This window comes from Syngnathus scovelli, chromosome 15 (assembly GCF_024217435.2).
Source record: "Syngnathus scovelli strain Florida chromosome 15, RoL_Ssco_1.2, whole genome shotgun sequence".
NCBI lineage: Eukaryota > Metazoa > Chordata > Actinopteri > Syngnathiformes > Syngnathidae > Syngnathus > Syngnathus scovelli.
The window spans coordinates 8,636,150-8,653,000 of NC_090861.1; the positions used below are offsets into that span (position 1 = coordinate 8,636,150).

General features: G+C 40.5%; 1 protein-coding gene across 11 annotated transcripts in view; it reads left to right on the forward strand.

Moving 5' to 3' along the window:
- The window catches only part of LOC125982155 (RNA-binding protein Musashi homolog 2), a 207,076-nt gene that overhangs the window by 5,199 nt on the left and 185,026 nt on the right, over positions 1-16,851 (forward strand). For all 11 annotated transcript variants that reach the window (XM_049742436.2, XM_049742437.2, XM_049742443.2 and 8 more), the window contains exon 5: positions 4,527-4,568. In XM_049742436.2, coding sequence (XP_049598393.1) covers positions 4,527-4,568 — 42 coding nt within the window. The remainder of the gene's footprint in view (positions 1-4,526; positions 4,569-16,851) is intronic.

Consider the following 16,851-nt stretch of genomic DNA (forward strand, 5'->3'; position numbering starts at 1 on the left):
GTTTTCTATTGCGTTCCCTCGTTGCATCTGTCAATTTGGTGAAGTACAAGTAGACTATATTTTAGACTCGCTAAAACAAGGTCTAAGTTCTGGCGCAGGTGGTGTAACGCAATTTTGTTGGACTTGATTGTGGCGCAGACAGACTGTCAATGTATTTCATTTTCAAATATGACGACAGCATGAGCAAATCCCTCTGCATCATTATTGAAATCAATTGAATGAAAAATGATCTTGAAAATATTTTAATAGCACCCCCATGAGTGCGCAGCATAACTATTAGAGGTGATGGAGTTTACACACGGATGCAAGCTCGAGGGTAGAACACGGTCTCCAAGTACCAAATAGAAAGGAAACTCAGTGAGACTACACTTTGCGCTAGACGTGATTAAAGCTAAAATGATTAAAAGCTAATTGAAATGAAATGAAAAATGTAAGCCTACATTAAAGCACATAATGATACGGGCTGGTCTCTGATAAATTAGTTAAGCACTGTATAATTAGGAATTGTTTACAAAAAAAAGCCCCTAATCCATCTTGTATCTCTTGTCGGACATACCTTGCAGGTCTGTAATATCTTGTACACAAATGAATAGCCGACATACTGATGTATATTTTTAGGAAAGGTCAATGTGTTTGTTGTCTTTGATTTTAGTGCAATTCTTATTGATTCAAGAGCATAACAAAGGGCCTCTTTCAGGAGTTATTCAGCCGCAAAGATCAGTAAAGTCTGACAGCCCTGATATGAATCATTTACGCTTTAATTTCATGTCCATTCTGTTTGCTATCACACACGAACACCTGTGGAACTCCTCACAGCCCTGAATTGGGAGAAGCTGCGCACTTTGATAAGCCCTCTCCTTTAAGCTTATACACTGCTCCGTTGTGTGAGGGCAGATATGTGTTCATCAGTTTACCCAAGAGCTGCATTCATATAAGGAAATTATTATATATATTTTTTTGCAAAGATTTCTCTATGTGCCATTTCTCCCGCTGATCTCACTCGGGAGCAGCCTGTAGAGACCTTGTTGTAAATGGCTACAGAAGATAAAAGATGGCGGGTTAGTGGCTGTGGGGAGGTCATGACCTCTCGGTCTCTTCTCATTTTTATTACTTTGACACTGCAGGTTGCGATGATGTCCCAAGGGACCCATTTTTGTTCCATGTGTGGCATTATTTACACAAAGCATGAATTTAGCAAGTCCTATACGTAGGTGTGAACATAATTTGACGATACGTCCTCTTTTGTACTACACAAAATTAGCTGTATAACCTACATTCTGTTGCAATGTTCTAAATTTCTTTCATCCTGCCCCCATTGACTTTCCAAAAGTCAAGGGGTGATAGTTTAATAGTCGAATGTATCCACAACAACTTGGAGGTCCACTATGTGTCAATTGACCACCCTCTCTCCCCTTCTCATGTACTGTTGGTAAGGTAACATAGTACCAACCCAATGACCTTCACACTTCCACGGGTTGAAAACAATAAACAAAAGGTAAATGCCATTTGTTAAGCTTCTTAATAGTGCTACTTGCCCGCATTTGCACAGATAATCCTGTAAGCAATAAAACCTAATGTTCCATGGTCGAAGCATATTCCCTTTTGCAGGATATTGTTCCTTCTGTTCCGTTCAAGGATCTTGCTGCTTAGTTCACGTGCGGACATCTACAGTATGATCTGCTTGTTGTTGAAGTGTACTTAACCCTAAAATGATTATTATTATTATTTTTTTTTTCCATAATGTGCCTTTTGGTCCTTCTCTCGCCACTAGTACACATTTTCATTCTGGCTTATTTTTGATTTTAATGGTTGTCAAAAGAGGCTTAACCTTCTTGACATTTATTATGCAGCTGGATCTCGCCATTTCCCGCCCAAACCACAGAAAGCCAATGGGCCAAAATATTAGTAAATGACTAATATGTAAATTATCCTGAAGATGATCCAGGTGAAACAGATTCGATGTAATTTGTGTCACCAGTGCAAAAGGGCCAGTGCATATTTTTGCTTGATGGCCTTCGGGGCCCGACAGTTTTGAACCACAAAACTCCATATGCATGAGTATGTAAAAACAATCGCTGTACCTCACCTGCCCTTGATTTCACTTGCCTCAAAGGAGTCATTCATCATAAGTTGTGACCTAAAAAGGTAACTGCTGCAGTATTTCTCCAAAGAATTGGATCACCGGTTCTCCTTGGTTAATTTGTCCACATGGCTCTGAAAGTATCATTGGTGCAGTTCTTCCACCCTACATGTCGAAATGATGTGAACAGAAAAGCCATTCTGTTCTTTTTTATGCACGGTTTTTAACAGCTTCAACGGAGCTCATCTTAAAGTGTTTAATAATAGATAACAGCAAGAGATAATATAGATCGAATAAATAAGGATGAAGTAATACTGACCTAAAAGGAAGATACAGTAGGTCAGAAAGTACTGGAATTTGGTATTCCAAGCATGACGTGTTGTCTTGGTGCAGACATAGTAATTGAGTTTCAATTGGTTAAGCCTGAGGCTAAGTGCTAAAACAAATCTTTAAATGAAATTCATTACAAGCAGGGTTTCCATACTCAGGTGTTATTGAATTCCTTTCTCATTCTGACCCGATTTCCAGAGATAACGGTAATAACCCAGACTGGCAGAAATGATGGCAATGAGAAACCGCATCATGCTTTCCCTTTAAAGACATTAAAACGTAGTCGGTCTCGTTGGCTTAATTGAGCTACACAGATGCTTCTTGCCTTCATTTTCGTTCTGCTGTTTTTCCCCAGCAGGGTACGCATTTCTTAAATGGATCCATCTGCACCAAAGGAATAACTTATATGAACGGTTAGAATTGGCTTCGGTAACGGCAAATATGTAGTTCCAAATAATAAGCAAACGGTGAAACGTAATCCAAGTGGAAAGAAAAGACGCGCAGTGCATCTTGGAGAAATTTATTGCTATGCATTTAGAATGACATTGCTGTGTGATTTATTATCAGTGCAAGGTTGATGAGACCACCCCACCCCCATGCCACTTCCCAGAGTGACATACCTTGATGCCAGTGAAATTAATGGGGAAAATTAAGCTAATAACTTAACAAGCACAAGACGGGCAAACATGCTCATCTGATGCATCCTGCTTGTTATTTGGAGGCGTCACCAGCCTGGGATTCTCATTTTCTCTGTGTCATATTCAATCAGTAATTCCTGGTCAGAGTAGCGGCGATTCTCCACTCTAATAACTATGGCTAGTCAAACTATGGCTGTTGTGGCTGACCTTACATTTATTTATTTTTACTTGAACATTTTGCATGCGACCACATCAACTGACAGGTCCGGCATAAATTATTGTCCAGAGCAAGAATTGGGCGTTTGACTACATTTCGTTATGCATGGCAAATTAACGACATTATTTGTTTTCTTCAAATGCGATAAGAGAATACCTTTCTCAATGTTTGGGATTTGACTTTTGATGACATGGTTGTATTAGGCCGAATAATAGCGCTTTTAATCAACAGTCAATTCTACACAATCGACTAACTTCTTAACGAACAATGAATCGACGTTATTCCCACCCCTTGTACGGATATTGTTAGACACTGATCAGCAGTAATGAATATGATTTCCCCCCCCCCCCCCCCCCCCCAAATGGTTCATTGGCCACTCCAATTAATGTATTTTACGTGACAAAGGAGCTCCATCAATTGAGCATTGACGTGGATAGTAATTAGGGAGACTTGGCCAGCAAATTATCGATATAAAAGACCGCATGGTGCAGCTAATGATTGTTAAAATGCAAAAGTTATGCAGGTCATGTGGTTTTGCCAACCGCTATCACGGATTTTCACCTATCGCCGATAACTTAAAATGCATCATCAGAGAGCTTGTTCATTTCTCTGTAAATTAAAAGAACTTGTTCAAAAGTCAAATAAAATGGTAGTTTGATTTGCATACTGGCTGTAGTATAAATTGAATAAACGGGCCTACTACTTGCTGCAAATGTTCACCTCCAACCAGATAAGCAAAAACAACAAACGAAGGAAATGTATCAACATTTTATTGATCAACCTTCTCATAGCCAATTCAAGTAAGCCTTGCCTTCAGCAGTTTGGACAACAAAGTGGAGTAATAATCATCTTATTTAGTTATTTATGATGGTAGTGTAAAAAAAAAAAAAAAACTAAAAAAAAAAAAAAATGGCTGTTTTCATGTTTTGCCCTTCATGTGCACTTAATTTGCAATATGGGTAATTCCATTTTGAATGCAGATTTAGTTTAACAAAAGGCTTTTGACTTTTAAAAGCAGACCAAGTGTAAGTTGATTATGCAGCGTGTACGAACCTTTAAATGCTTTGATTAGTTAGTAAAAAGTCACAATCTACTGAATAATGAATTTGTTGTTTTCAAAATGCCCATTTTTATTCCTCTGCAAACTGGAGTCAACCATGTGACCGATTGCACTTATTACATTTATGGGGGATTAGAAAATCTCAATGTGATGCTTTTAGAATATCTTGACATTCCTGTTTCTTTTTTTTTCTTTCCCCAGATTGATCCTAAGGTTGCCTTTCCACGTCGCGCCCAGCCTAAGGTAAGAAAAATAAATTGGTCACCGGGTCTCCTCGAAGAAAATGATTATGTCTGGTGTCAGCACCGTACCTAATTTTCTGCACCCGCACAGCAGATTCAAAGAGGCAGCGCTTGTCTGTTTGCTTTAGAGAAATACCTCGTCTGGCTCCATTGTTCTCACATTGTTTCTGCTCTGCACATTTAAAAATATCTCTTCTTTTTATCGTCACTGTTTTCATGTCCCCCCCATCATGCCATTGTGTAGAAATAAAACCATTTTGGATTTATTTGCATTTGGAGACAAACGTGCAGCCGTCGTTTGACTTTGTTGTGACAAAAAAAAGCTTAAGAAAGTCGAATGCAGACAATGTCCTGTCTAAAATGTGCGGCTTTGGTGGACCACATCCTTTGGGGAATTTTTGATTGCATGAATGGCCTGCTCTAAGGAGATTTAATGAGTAAGAAATTGTCTGCTTTACTGACAAATGGGAAAGTATGCTTGCTGTCACTGTTTTTCATAAAGAGGATAGATTGACATAAGTGATTTCGAAATATCTTCAGTTCCGGGCGCCCGTGTGCAGACGTCACAATTAGCATGGAGACAAAACTGTAATCACACCGGGGCTGTTGTTCCTGATGCATATTATCTTTTCTCTTGATTGCCGGTCTTGAGCATCTCTCTTGACAATTAAATATGCAACCTGTGCAGATGGTGCTGCGGCGCTTTGTTGACATGCCCTTTCACACCACCATGGCAAAAGCTGTCGCACACAAGAGTGTAGTGGAGCACTTTTATGCTTTACCATCGGGACTTTGGATTCACAATCCAGTGGGAGATTTTCTCCACTCTGCATCACATATTTTGCTTTTTAAATTCTTTTGCCCTGTTTGAGTCTGTATTCTTTGCTTGCCCGCTTGGCTGCTCTGAGCTTTGGCTTGGATCGACCCCTTTCGGGTTTAAAGGAGCTGCACTCGACAGGTGCATGAGCGATACAGGCCTCGGGAATCAAAATCGAGACCAATCGGCGCTAATGTTCTCACGGCTAACGATGACCTCATGGCTAACCCTGACAATACTGCGTTAGGGTAAAACGCTGCATTATGTACGGCACGTAGACGATCGCTGGAAACAGACAGGAAGTGAAGGTGAACACGGAGGACATTCGGCTGTAAACAAGTGAAGGTGTTTGCACCGGGATCAGAGGAAAAACAACTTGTATCAGACACCATTGTTCCCTGTGGCCAAACACATGGGTGCTTCAACTCTGAGGAAAGACGCCGCCACTGACAGACTAAAGTCCAGTTGTGAAGTCATATTTTCTAGTTTAGCTGGTTTGTTTTTGACATCACACGTCTTAAAAATATACTACATATTGGGCTAGCTACAAGGAATAGCTGCACACACCTCTGGCTCAGTGCCAAGACATGAGCATGTGATTTATGGCACATCTACATAATCAGTTTCTATTCTCTCAAAGTAAATATAAGTGCGAGCGATTCACTTCTATGCTGTGTTGATGCTCCCATAAGTAGTTAGGCATGCCTCTTTATTCAATACTACAAATTATTGCTCCAAATTCTCCCTTCGACAGGAGGTGTCATTTCTGCCGCGCTTGCCGCTTTGGTTTTCCACCGTAGTCACACGCAATAATGGCGGATCCCAGCATTATTTTAATTGCCAGTGGGACTGTGGCCACTTGAGTCGGAGATGAGTTGTGATGGCTTGTTATGAAAATGAAAGGAGAGCAATGGGTGTAAACCATCCCTTGCAAGTTTCTTCCTGCGCCGGTTGTTGTTGTTTCATGAAGATTTCGGCATGCACAACGAAGACTGTCTGCGACCTTAATAGCTGTGACAGCACTCTGAAATGGTTTGGTTTTATTTGAAGACCCCTTGTCACCTGTTAAGCTGTATGTTTTAATGTCAGTGAGGAGAAAGGCTAAGCATGCTTGTACATTGATTGAGGTAGTTCAATGATGTAACGTCTAAGCGCTGTCCTATATTTTACTCCAGGCTGACACCTGTGACTGCGGCTTCCCTTTTAACGACAGACTGTCAAAGCTGCATGGCTGGCAGCTATGTCTTAGTTCTGCTTTTTCATTCCATGCATTTTTATCCATTTCATTTACTCTCGATATTGCGCACATTTTCTATGACTGGCAAATTTACTAGTCTCTTCACTCCCAGTCTCTGGGACTGCTTGCTTATGATTGATTTTAAAAAAGACTATCCGGTGGAGTGTGGTTCAAGAGAGCCAAGCCTTACATTTAAATAAATTCTAATAACAATGCCGTGAGAGGTAAATATACTATCTGTCCCCTGAGTTTATGTTCCACACAAAGGCACATGTCTATGTGCATGTATATTTGATATGCCACTTCCTGTCTCACTTGAATCCTCAATACCTTACTCAGCTACTGTCTATTACGCTCTCAAGCACTTCTTTTCGGATTACACCGCTTTGTAAATCCAGTCGAACACCTTGCTCTGTTGTTTGATCTAGATTTAGCATGATGATATCCCCCCTCTTCAAATGATCCTTATTTTAAATGACACAGCTCACTGCTGGCTAAATGAAACCACGGTGGCTGCCAGGCCCTTCGAATGTCTCGGAGCGTTTATTAAAAGCACCAGCTTCCCGGTTCTCCACAGCTGCATGAGTCTGAAAGAATAATCAAGGACAAAAGTCCTCAATGAAGAAGAGAGTGCTATATCAGTTTCTTTTGTTCAGCTTGACAATGAGCCCTCCCAGATATTTGTCATGTATAGCAGGATAGTTTTAATTAGACCTTGCATATTCCACGCCATTCCGGCTGCACACGCACACCCGGGGTAACAAAATGAATGCAGTGTTCTTCGACTAACTTGACGTCACATTTCAGGCGATATGTCACATGGCAAATAACCAAGCTGTCCCACACAGAATAGACTTTGCCTGTATTTCTCTGGATAAATGGGATTTTAAATGGGTTTTACATACCCGATTGTAACCAAGAGGCAGTCCGCAATGAGGGAAGACGTGCCAAACACAAGCCGGTGCTTTGTCATGCCCCTCTCGCAAACGGATTGTCCATAAACTCCCTGTGAGATGAAGGATAAAACAAGGAGTGTGGCTTCACACTCTGATATGGCCCATGTGCATCGCTAAGTCTGTCAGTCCGATCTTGGTCATTTTAAGTCGATTCAAATTTATCTGTTGTACTCAAAGTGCGACTGTAAGGCTGTAGATGTTTTATTTACAATTTTGGGAGCCAGCGTACTACTTCCAGTGGCCCTCGACCCAGTTGATCTAATCCGGTACTTTTTTTGCCAGTCCCTAAATTCTGTAGGTGTGTTGCTTGCAACAGCAGTCGGGGGTTTAGCGGCAGGGTCACCCCTGATGGAGCTCAAGGTTCTCTCCAAGAACCCGTAGCAGTTTTCATATTTTTGTCGGCAATAGTTCACCTGTGACCATCAAATCTGAGTCCTTACAATCTGAGCCGCTGCGCTGTACCCACTCGAGTGGCCATGTTTTTTCCATTTAACAATTGTAATGTGAAGACCTCCCGTTAGTATGAATTTGTCCAAGTAGTTATTTGAAGGATACCAGAGTATTATTTTACGCTATGCCAATCTGGATGGTAGTTGCAGCCTCTGTGTCAAAGTGTTGCCTTTAAGTCCCTGACCTGTTAGCTCTTTTGCGTTCATTTGCGTTCACAGTGGCACTGCTCCAGATGAAAAATGGGCCAAAGCGCAAACAAATGAATGACTGTTTGGTGGTCAAACACAATTGCCAACAGAGTGACCCAGTTACCGGGGTAGTCAAAGCACTTGATTCATGCACGTTCTTTTCGTGTGTTTTCACAACGTATTGCGCTCTTTTTATTGAATCCTCTATTGGGAGATATATTGTGCAAATTGTGAACGCGACTTACTGTTTCCTTGATGAATAATTGCCAGATCTCTTGTAAGCGGAGTACACATTTGTGTGATTCTTCTTTGTGCAGCCTACCTTTTTCTGTGATCTCCTTGGTTGCTGGTGGAGAGTAATTAGGTTTTCTTGGAGAATGAGGGGCTCTTACAATGCTTACCAACGGCAGGCGGGCAGGCGGGCAGGCGGGCGGGCGGGCGGGCAGGCAGGCAGGGCAGAGAGGGCCGAGAGCTGTGCTGGAGCCTGGCACTGCTAAACCTGATGCTGACTGACAGTAACGAGGACAGCGATGCAGCCAGGATAGAGGCCTAAGCAGCACAGAAGAGGGCATGGTTTTGAAGGACCTCTTCTCAAATGCCCGTATTGTACCCACAGTGATACCAAAACATTAAAATAGGCTGTGAAACACAAGATTATTGGATTGTTTGAAAATCGATGCAACCGCTACCCAGGGATGTGTCTGTCGTATTTTTGTACAAATTTGTTAGTCGTACTGTTAGCTTTTAGACATTTAGGCCGAGGACCTTTCAGAGCCTATTTTTACCGTTTGTATCTGAAGCAGGAGCTGCATAAGCAGTTCTCCTCCGACAGAGCTCCGCACAGTCAGGCATTGTTTAATAGCTACCAAACTGTCCCGATGACAGGCATGTGCATTGGCTTGTTAGTATTGAGCAGCGGAGCTTAGGCGGGAAGGATATGCAAGTGTACAGACGGTGTTGCCTCACATTCCAGGAGGACATTGCTGGAATTTCTCAGCCTGCGATGGAGTGTATTTCCCCTTCCACTAAAAAGAAAGCAAATCTCATTTTTTGTCAAACATATGTTACATGTCACTTGAGGATAAAAATGATATATGTTGTGAAAGAGACTTAATTGTATATTACCGGATCAACGCAGGGCGCTAAAGAGCTTGGCTGTTTCCCGACATAATGTTGCGGTCCTCATCTGTGACCTTTATCTTCCACACATCATTCACCATTTTACTGCTGACATGTTGGCTCATGCCATTAATTTTTCATCGCAGGCAATGTCATCCACATCATATTTTATCATCTGTATACATTTGTGTCATGTTCTCACGTTGGCCTGCCACAGTTTGTATTTGTTGATTTGCTTGGCCCAGAGATGGGATCCTGCACTTAATTTAATTCAGGACAAAAAAAATGGCCATGTAGAAGCAATATGCCAGCTGTGGGAAATGTCAATGAAGAAAATGAGTGGGACAGTCTTTGCAAAGATAAATACACAGACATGTAATGCAAAGAATATTCAAGCATTATAAAGTAATATTGTGATACAAACAAACCCGTAAACAGTAAAAAAAAAAAAAATCAGTATTGTCATCACTCAGTTGACTTGAGCCAAAGTATTTGTTGCTGAAAATTTCTAAAATGCCTTTATTACTTGATACATGAGCGACAGCTAATGTTTCCCAAAATAACCAAATAGGACAAAGCAATGTTTGCTGTTTGATTTTAAGAATTAGACATCGTTATCCTGTGTTGTTCTTTAGCTGTAAAATCAACATGAGTAGATTCACAACAGGCTGGTAGGTGATGTTTAATTACGGAATTAACAGTGTTTATCATGGACAAACAAATATTCTACGTTTCCTTCACAACGGATTTAAACCAGCTCCCGCAAATGTGTAACCGTGCCAATTATAATCTATAACCATTTATTCTAAATGCCAGGCACAGTGTTAAAAAAAAAAAAAGAAATGAATCTTCTCGGCACTGTAGGACTTCAATGCAGCCATTTTAATTGCAGCAAATTCATAAATGAAGTAATTATGCCACATTATCCATTCCAAGTAACATGATTTGAAAGTTGAAATTAGATATCCTTTGACTTGCCAGCACATTTTCATCATCTTACATTCTCCGCTCAAAACTGTGCACGTCAACATTTTTTCTTTTCCCTCTTGTCTGTTCTGAGAATGTTGTAAGGCCGGCCGTTTGGACTCATTTATGGTGAAACAGTCTGTGCTACATGGTGGAGAGCTCATTGCTTTTAAAGTGAGATGATCAAATTTAATTGACTGTGATTGACACCAGGCACTACCACATCGACGGGTAATATATTCCAATCAATCAATCTTTTTTTTTTTTGGGGCAGGTGTGCCACAGCTGTGGTAGCATACTTGCCTACAAAATGAATTACAATATTGCTGGTGCTACAGTAACATGCGGCAAATGCAATTTTTGTTCTCCCGAAGACTTGTTAGCAGCAAATGTCTTGTAATTTGCTCCACTTGACAAACAAACCCACAAAGAGCCTCATTTTTGTGTTCCTCCTGAAAAGTAGAGGATAATAGGAAATAATCAAACTGACTCAATGCAAGTCAAGTCTAGCTTGTAAAGAACTATTTTGCAACTTAATTTTCTTTGTGTTATCAGACAATATTGAAACGTGTTGACAGATTCATTTCCTGGCTGAGACCGCCCAACGCCATCTCGTGATTTCTAATTGATTGCTACATGCAGCAATTTTACTGCGCCAGACAATTTTATAGCACTTTTAATTAGTCCAACTTTGACCTTATGGGCTCTTTGCATTTATATTGGTCCAAATTATGTTCACCTTCTGCGCTCATTTTTTTTTTTTTTTTTTAAATTGATGTACCCTAATCCGCATATGCACTACATGGACTTTGATTAGCTTCTGTGAATATGACAGCTTAGTTAGTTAGTCGGGTCATACAGAGCATAAAAACATCTGTAGGCGTTGAGGACGAAAAAAATTCATATTGGACTAGTTAATTTCTCCTGGGCTATGAAATAAATGTGTGTACGGTAATAAACACCAGTCTTTAATTTCCAGCCAGCCCAGAGTTTATTTCCAGGCTGACATCATGTTAGGTACATCCTAAACTGGTTGACAGTCATCACATATTAAGAGTCTTCCCTTATAGAGTACAATTAGTTGACATTCAGGGAAAATGTTGCAAAAATGGCTGATCTTTTGTTCTGTTGGTAGGTTGAATGTGATCTTATGCATTATGTGTTGTTAATGAATTTGTCTTTCTTCCCTCCTTTATCTACTGTTCTCAACTCATTCACTGCCACTGCTATAGACGTCACAATCCATTTGACCTGGGCTGGCAGTGAATGAGTTAAGGTATTGGAGTCTTTATCTACTTTATTTTGAAAACTGTAGCAGTCTTTTAATATCCCTACCTTAATTGGAATTCACATCTCTTTCTCCGCTGCTGCGGCTGCTGTGTGTGTTTGTCTGTGTGTGTGTCTGTGTCTGTCTGTGTGTCTGTATCTGTGTGTTTGTGTCTGTGTGCATGTGTGTGCGAGTGCGTGTGCGCATGTGTGTGAGTGTGCGCGCACGCGCGTGCGTGTGTTTCACTGGTGGATATTAGTAGAGATGTATTTTCATTCTAAAGGTGGCAAGTGATGGACAGACTCACCCGGACAATGGCACCTTTCCCCGCCCTTCAATCTTTTTGTCTGCCGCACCTGTCTTTTAGATATCTTTCAACCTTTACTCTGTATTTTTCTTTCACTATACCCAAGTCCTCTCCTCCCTGGATTGCATTGTCCGATAAATCTGATGCTAAATTTAGAGACACGTTTCTGGGACTAGAAAGAAAAAAGACCAGGCCACCGGCCACTATAATCCATATTTATCATCTTTTATTTAGCTCTCTGAAAAACGTGAGGTCGTGCGAGACTTTCCCGTTTCCCCTTTGTCTCTTTTACTGGCATAACTATTCCCGTTCTCAGTTCTATTATCCATTAAATGTCAGTGGCCACATTCTTTTCTCTGAAGACTGAATTTAAACAGGCAGTCGCTGCCTATCATTTCAGCTCATCTGAGTTGTGTGTGCTTCATGAGATTAGAGCATCTTGGCCATTTGAAGAGCGGCCACTGTGGAGAGCTTTCAGCCGCAACTTTCTCTGGCTTTCGAGTAGTGATGTGGCACGTCCTCAGATCTAGCACCTAAACATGGATGCACAAAAATGTTCTGAATCACCATTGTGCTCTGTGATGTGTATTTTTACCTTACTGTCCGTGAGAGAATACATATATTGAGCTTTCCACATGGCTCATTATTTGCGATTGCTGCGATACGTGGATGGATATCGTACAAGAGATTGCGGGGCTAATGTTTATTCTGATATTAGTGTTCAATCGACTCTAAAAACCCATCTTCTCTCGGTAGGAATATTCGATACGTTAAAGAACTATTGACCAAATGCTCTAACTATTCCCCACATAGTTTGACTGTACATTGCTCATCGTAATGTGCTCATAACAATACGTGCTTGGGAGAGCAGATGATGTATGAAGATACGTTGGGTGTAAACCATGACGACTTGCAGGGATTTCTAATTCCCATGCAGTGTCTTTTTTGCCTCGTTCCATGTAGTACATATATTGATAGATCAATTCACCGAACATTGCTTGCTTTGCTGTCTCCAACAGAAAGGTAGTGGCTTGGACAGAATACCAGTCTTTGTCCTTCTCTTTTTACTCTGTCTCTTGTCTTCTTATCAGCCTGTTGCCAGTAATACTGCCCATTTATCCTCTCTAGCCTCTCATTTGCCTCTTGCTTATGTTGAATATGAAGGCTGGAATAGTGAAGTGGCATCCTGCAGTGCCCCCTCCACTGCTGCACTGCACATTTCTCAGAGATGGCGGGTAATTAGTTAGCTCGCTGCATGGATTCATAGTGCTGCTATCTGCTGTATGGTCAGTCCTTCTGATATTCACCCCCCACCCCCAACCACCCTGCCTAAAAGCACTGAAAAGCCTTTGTGCTGAATATAAGGCAATTTTGTTTATCTGGATTCTGCATCGACAGCTCATATTCAAGAGTTGGCTACATGCAAGAAGAAAAATCTTTCATGCTTCTCACTTGATTGGAGTCTCGCTGTTGAATCAAACATTAAAGGACAAGAACGGGAGCGCTCAACTTGTGCTGCTCTTCGTTAAAATCAACCAGTTGTCCCATTCCCATTGTTCAGAGGCAAAAATGTTGAGCTTTGTTTTTCAAAGGAAAAAGAATCAGTCTGCTTTTATGGAGGATGACAGATTGGACAATAAGTACTGTTGCCAATATGAATATGTGAGCAATTGGACAACTTTACACCAAAAAAGATATCCAAACGATTAATCAATTGTAAAAAATAATGTGCGATAATCAATTTGTTCTCTCCCTTCCCATATTTTATGCTATTTTTGTTGACCAGTATTTTCTTCAAAATATTTATTTATCTTAGCATTTCTGTTTCGAACTAAGAGGCTGCTTGTCTTTTTTTTTTTTTTTCTAATTAGACAAGTGGCAATGAATGCCTTCTCATTCATAGCACCGTTCAGCGATGTGTAGCTTTTGCGGCCGTGAAAGCTGCATTGAAAACTCGCCTTGTACTTGACGTTTGGCATTTTCCAGTCGTTGATCGATGAGCTTTCTGCCGGCTCCTTCTCTCTGTCACGAAGGACTCTGAAAAGATTGCAGAGTTAGTGCCTACTTTTCCCTGAAGATACATCATGAATCCCCATGGGATTTATGCAAATCAGGGAACTGAGAATGATTTAAAACAGGGCACTGAATTAATGCACAGAGCAAGAGTTAGCATTAACACGTATGATTCAATGCCTCATCATCATCATAATCGATTTAGTTGAAAACACATAATCGACATAAACTTCATTGACCCTTGGAATACTTAAAGCCAGCGCTCGGGTTGTTCAAAGGATGTGCTTAGGGTAAGTTGGGAGTGGATCCTTAGACAATAATCACATCTTTGACGTGTTTTACTTGTTAATCCCTGGTTTGAACAGGATTTTCTTATGAACCGGTTGTTTCACTTGAACAGTGTTTGTAATTTGCAACCTATCACATACTGTCATCCCGTCTGGTATTAAATACACATTTGTTGTGCAGTTATAAAATTTTAATTAATGATCAGAGCTAAACTGAATTATTGACACCTTCAGCATAGTTATTTAATCACCCATAAAGTATGATCTGTCATACCCTGTACTATGAATTCTGCATTGTATATGCCAGGTCCAAAAAGAATCTTATAAATACAAACCTGGGCAATATAGGCACTCATTCTGTAACCACCACTGGTAAGGGCTAAAATCAGAAATTACAATAGACCTTTGCTTCCACTATGATAAAATGCATTTGGCGTTGCAGAACATGTTGTACAAAATGAAATACTCCTGTGGACCCTACTGTTAACATTTTTCAATTCCTCTCTTTCTGTAAATGTTGTATTGGGTCACTCGATGTTGTGTGTGTCTGTGTGTGTCAGTGTGTGTATGTTTGAATTCATACTCGTAAATATAAGGGTTTTACTGTTCTTGCCATCAAAAATAATCCCTGAGTTTACGGGCAGGAACCTCGCAGTGAAGACCAATAAACATCAACTTTAGCCGGCACAATGGACAAAAGGACAGGAAGTTGTTGTCGTCTTCTCTTTTTGTGCAAGATTGTTTCCCTAACGTGGGAAGAGGGAGGCAGCTGAAAAAGCAAAAAGGATTTCTTTTGGGCTCCGGTCTGGAGCTCGGGGCCTTGAGGATGAAACACAGGGAAGTAAATGCCAGCACCCCGCAGCGCAGCAGGCAAGAAGCCCTTTTGACTCGGTTGCCATGTTACTGGCCTTTGGTCACAGGTATCCTCTCCCTCAGGCTTACAAGTGGAGACTAGGGAGGACCCCAAAAGAAAAAGGGCCAAGTCGACGCCACTTTGAACCAATACAAAACGAGAAAGAGGTCAAGTCCCAGGGTCTGCGGATGAGGATTTGGGTCTTCTACCTGGTGTTCCATCTGGGCTATGAAGTGATAACAATATTCTAGCAATTGAAACCACCTACAGTTTGCTTACCCCACCCCCCAAGTGTTTTTCTGCTGGAAGCCACTAAATGTTCACATCTTTGAAGCATTTGGTAATGAAGATAAGCTTTTTTCAGTAAGAGGAAAAAAACAACAAAATAAACGACGGTATTGTTCATTTTGTTTTAACTTAAAATACATTAATAATGGAGCGTGATGTTTGAAAAGTTGCACTCACATCTAGGAGTTGTATACAGAAATGAAGCTGAATATGCAGGAAGCTAGAGTAGGCGCACAGGAATAGTTCTTGCTGATTTATGAAGCTACAAACATGTGAAAACCGTGACAAGGGTTAGTCGGAAGCAGAGGCAAGCATTTGTGTGTATGTGTGTGTGTGTTTGTGTGTGTGTGTGTGTGTGTGTGTGCGTGCGCGCGCACGTGTGCGTGTGCGTGTGTATGTGCGTGTGTGTCAATACGGAAATAAATTGACATTGTGATTAGTTTGACAGATATCACCATGTAAATCCTGATTTTATGGGAATGGGATTTTTTTTTTGCCTGGAGGCTAATGAAATTGACAATCTGGGAGAGATTGAATCAGTTGTCACGGTTACCCAACGCTTACGTTTTCATGACATTGACCTGCTCGCTCGGGGGACTCAGTCAGACATGGTGCTAAGCCTCCTGCCTGGATGAAGCCCATCCATCTCTCTTATTACAATAGCACAAATTATGTGATTAATATTGTACCAAGGCAAACTATAGTGATACTGTTTTGAAAGCACGTTTCAAATAGTCATGGAATAATAGATGGCAGAACAAAGACGGTTGCAGGCTCATTATCTGGTTTTAAACGTCATCGTGTATTTCTAATGAATATAATTTGTTTGTTATTGTCAAGTCTATTAAAACTGTTTGTTTTTCCAACATGTAGGCGTGTTTATGTTGATGAACTGCATTTATAGCATCGGACTAGTAAATGGACTCGGTTGTTATCACCAAATGGAAATTGTAATTGTCGTTAAAGCAATTTAATAATTTGATTCAATTGTTTTATGTGAACATATTGCTATTATTACATCACCATTACACTTACGATCTGGTGTAAAGTTAATTAACATTCCGTGTGTGGATTCATTTTCAGATACTAGTTCTTTGCAGGTGTTAATGTCATTTACTGCCTCATCACTAGTCGTTTTAAGATTATTTTTTTTTCCATTCTTTTCTGGAATTTAATTGTTTCAAAGAACACCAAAGACTAAACCACGGTGTTCCTCATATTATCGAATTGCTTTCTTAAGTGGTAAGTTATTTTTTTTAGCAATAATGTAATATTTTGTCTATTCAGGATACATCTGATTCTGTTAGGAGGGAATATTTCTAGGGTCACACAAATACATTCACTTTAGTTTAGATTCTCCTTCAATGGTGAAATTTTATATGGAGTTCTTTTTTTTAAATATTGACTTTCTGAATGTCAAGCAGCAGGGGAGCAAGTTGAGCTTTAGAAATGTTTAACCGGTAAATAGTTTATTTACCCTTGTGCCAGAAACCACAGAAAGAACAAATGTTGAAGATATGAATATTAACATGAACA